This window comes from Sinocyclocheilus rhinocerous, unplaced genomic scaffold (assembly GCF_001515625.1).
Source record: "Sinocyclocheilus rhinocerous isolate Xijiao unplaced genomic scaffold, SAMN03320098_v1.1 scaffold18068, whole genome shotgun sequence".
NCBI classification, from domain to species: Eukaryota; Metazoa; Chordata; class Actinopteri; order Cypriniformes; family Cyprinidae; genus Sinocyclocheilus; species Sinocyclocheilus rhinocerous.
Window position 1 is genome coordinate 12,291 of NW_015626883.1, and position 4,041 is coordinate 16,331.

Below are 4,041 nucleotides of genomic sequence, written 5' to 3' on the forward strand. Positions count from 1 at the left end.
CAAGTTTTTCTCCAAGATTAAGATTTTGGGTCTTAACAATCTTTTCTTTCAGTATCTTCATTTTTAAGACCCTGTATAATTCCATTCCAGCAATACTGGAGTCCCAGTATGGTTTCAGGAGTGTGGGTCACTTCACATTCAATTGATACTTTTCTTTTAAATAGAAATGTCTGAAGAATAATGTTGAAACTAGAATTGTAGCTTGTTTCCCTCTGTTAAAACAGTTGCATACAACATATATGTCTTACATGTCATATAAGTTATTGATTGCGGAATGACCCTCAAACATTCTTCAAAATATCTTCTTTTGGTTGCCACAGAAGAAACTTATACAAGTTTAAAAATAACATATGGGTAAGTAAAAACGATAACAGAATTATTTTATTTCTGGGTTCAATATTCCTTTAAGGGTAGCACAAATCAGCTGGAATGTAAAAGGATATGGTTGATCTTTGTTGACCAGGGATGGGGGAAGTTTTTGTTGGCCCATAGAATTACCACCCTTCACACCAGTAGCAAAGGTCCCGGTATGGTATAAATACCATTATTTCTAAGGACCAGAGGAAGAAGATACTATTATTCCCGATGATAGCTATAAATGTTGTGCTGTTCCTTGACTGTAGTACTTTAGCTACCACATAAGATCTGCATTTGTTTTTGAAAGATTTTAATATTAAAAACAAGAAGATGTAATTTTACTATATCAAAATCTCTAGTCATTGGATCTTAACAGTTTGAGTGGAGCCTTTCAGCAACCTTAGTCAGGGTAGATGCCATATTCGCAATTGCGATAAAAATAAGGCTGTGTGGGATAGGCATACAGTCAGTTCAAAAGGTTATACCATCTAAATGTTCTAGATTATCACATACTTTCTTAATTGGATTTTTTTTTTTTACATTTAGTCATTTAGCAGATGCTTTTATCCAAAGCGACTTACAAATGAGGACAATAGAAGCAATCAAAACCAACAAAAGAGCAATAATATGCAAGTGTCACAAGTTTTTAATAATTATTATTTTTTAATATTTAAAAAGTTAAATATATATTTTTACTATATATTATATAATATAATAATATGTAATAATGGTAATAATACACTTATTAACATATTATTATATTATATCATATAATAATATATAATATAATCATATTTTCATAAGTATATTATTACCATTATTGGGGGGAAAGTGAACTTTTTGATGTGTGAAAACAAATGGTGTAAAAAGGCTTGATAATTACTCTAATGTACCTTGCCATCCTTTATTTCATAAAGGCTCAGAAGTGATTCAGAGGTGTTTTTATTCAGAGGTGGGTTGTTGCCCTCTGAACTATTGGGCAGCTCATCTTATCTTCCATCAGGTGTTCTCTCAAAAGGTGCAGAAGGTCTGTTAAGAAGAGATGGATCTGTAACCAACCAAACAATGGTAGGGACAAATATGTTAATACTTAAAGGGGTCATATGATGCGATTTCAAGTTTTCCTTTCTCTTTGGAGTGTTACAAGCTGATTGTGCACAGATAAGATCCCTGAAGTTGCAAAGACTAAAGTCTCAAAACCAAAGAGATATTCTTTATCAAAGTTAAGACTCTGCCACGCCCCCCTAAAACGGCTCGTTCTAACACGCCCCCACATATCTACCTCACTATGTGGAAATATTTGTGTAATTTGCCGCCCAAATGTTCACGCAAAGAAAGAAGGCGTGGTTTCAGTAACTGCAGTTAGTGTTGAAGCAGCATGTCAGGGAGACGCTGTGTGTTTCTAGGCGAAAGCAAAAGCACTTTATTTGTCCTTCCGAAAGTAGATGCATTTAGGAATCTTTAAGATTACTTACAACAGAACAGCAATGCATTTTATGGACGACCGTTTCGTGAACCTAGGAGAGGATGTAATTCTGACTTTGCTATGACAATCTGGCGCTTCTGAACCAGCTACTGTTTTGTTATTAGTTTAAGTATTTGCTATTGACTGTTCAAATGCGGAGTTTTGCGTCGTGTGTGTGTGTGTGTGTGTGCGCGAGCGAGCGAGACAGAGAGAGCGAGCGCGGGAGAGAGCGAGCGCGGGAGAGAGCGCGAGAGAGAGAAAGAGAGAGAGCGAGAGAGAGAGAGAGAGCGCGCGAGAGAGAGAAAGAGAGAGAGAGAGAGAGAGAGCGCGAGAGCGAGAGAGAGAGAGAGCGAGAGAGCGAGAGAGTCAGCTGTCTTAACCATGGCTTGTGCAATCACTGTGTCTGTCACGCGACTCTGTTCCCCTTTCGGGCTTGAACTGATGGTAAAACTAATGAATGGATTTACTGTCTTTACATTTATTTTGAAAGATGAAACTCGCGATTATGGTAAGGGGCGTTACATTTCCGACGAGTGCTTGCGGTGTTCGGCCAATCACAATGCACTGGGTCAACTGGCCAATCAGAGCAGACTGCGCTTGTCGGAAGGAGGGACTTTGTAGAAAACGAAGCGTTTGAAAGAGGCGGGGCATAGAGGACCTACAATAATGTAGCAAATATTAACAGGAAGGCAACACAATACATTAAGAGCCAGGTCAAGGACAGACATGAGAGTCATGACTAACTATCACAAACATAAGTGTTGATTGTCCAGGTAACATCATACAGTATTAAGAAACGAGTGTATCAACCTTTTGGGGTGTTTTTGTAAATTCTGCTATTATTGTGTGCTGTAAATTATATGTAAACATCGGTTATGTGAAATAGCTTGGTCAGGGCAGTACTACTAAATAGAAAATAAAATAATTTTTTATGATCCTCCTTTTTAAAATATTTACATTTTGCAGATTTTATAAGGGGTATCTGTGTCATAACACTGCATCAGTTTTGCAGTTTAATTTTTTCCACCTGAATACACTGTATAATTGTTGATATTTTGCTTTTTTCTATTTGCTCAGAGGAGGGGTCACAAAGGCTTGGAGCAATCTTAGCATTTGCTACAGGATCTGATCAGGTCCCACCAATTGGATTTCATCCTCCGCCTTCTATTGCCTTTCACCATGACACAGAAACTCCACAAAGATTTCCAGTTGCAAATACATGCATCAACTGCCTTCGCCTGCCATTATATAGCACATATGGTGCTTTTAAAAGCAACATGGAATTTGCCAAACATAATACCCAGGGATTTGGCAAGGAGTAAGAGACACTTTTAAATGCTAAGATGTTAATGTTGTGCCAAAGTGTTCTTATTGAGGCATTTGTTTTAGTCTAATGACAACACTTTATTAAATAATTTTCAGCAATGTTAGAATCAAGCAGTACTTGTTTAAACATTAACTATAGAATTTAACAGTTTTCAACCGTTGCTGTTTTTACAAGCATTGCCGTAATGCAACATCTGTCAGAACAATCGCAATAAAGCACTTTTACTTTTCACTTTTACAAGTGCCAAAAACAGATCAATTCCATGATTTCCATCATTTTGTAATGGGTTAAATGTTTCCAGAATGTTTTCCAAGGTAGAGTCATTTGGGCGGTAAATGTTTTCAGGAACTATTATATTATTCCTGGTCTGTAGTTCAGGATCTGGTCTGTTTTCATTGATGTCAACATGTTCATCATTGTCCAAAACACCAGATATAGCTGTGTTGTTGATTCCAATATGACTAACAATACCCCTGTGCCATAACTGCAGAGGAGTTTGTCCTCTTTCAGTTGACAGTCCATGGTTATTCCACATGTCCCTAAATTCCCTAACTGCCCTCTGGATCCGAGGTAAGTAAATAAAATGCAAACAAAATACATGAAACTCACACAGAGAGTCTAGTATACCTTGGTCCTCCATGAAAGTGAACAAGTCCGAATAATAATATGAAACAACTCTGTTCAGCTCTGCCCATAAACGTTCGATCCGTTGATTATGCACACTACGGCCCGTAATGACACTTCCTCTATTTAGTCCTCTTCTATTTAACATGTAACATGCAACCTCAATGTTTTCCATGCCATGGTCGCATATAACCCTTGATGGCAATCCAAAGTTTTGAACCCGTTCTTGGAACAAAGACAGAACACTTAATGCTCTATTATTGTTCAG

At 37.4% G+C, this 4,041-nt stretch overlaps 1 protein-coding gene across 1 annotated transcript in view; it reads right to left on the bottom strand.

Annotated features, from left to right (window-relative positions):
- The window catches only part of LOC107720557 (uncharacterized), a gene marked incomplete at its 5' end in the record, with an annotated part of 9,175 nt that extends 5,140 nt beyond the window's left edge, over positions 1 to 4,035 (bottom strand). The window contains one exon of the mRNA XM_016528286.1: positions 3,388 to 4,035. Within this exon, the coding sequence (XP_016383772.1) occupies positions 3,388 to 4,035 (648 nt within the window). The remainder of the gene's footprint in view (positions 1 to 3,387) is intronic.
- Positions 4,036 to 4,041: the final 6 nt, after the last annotated feature.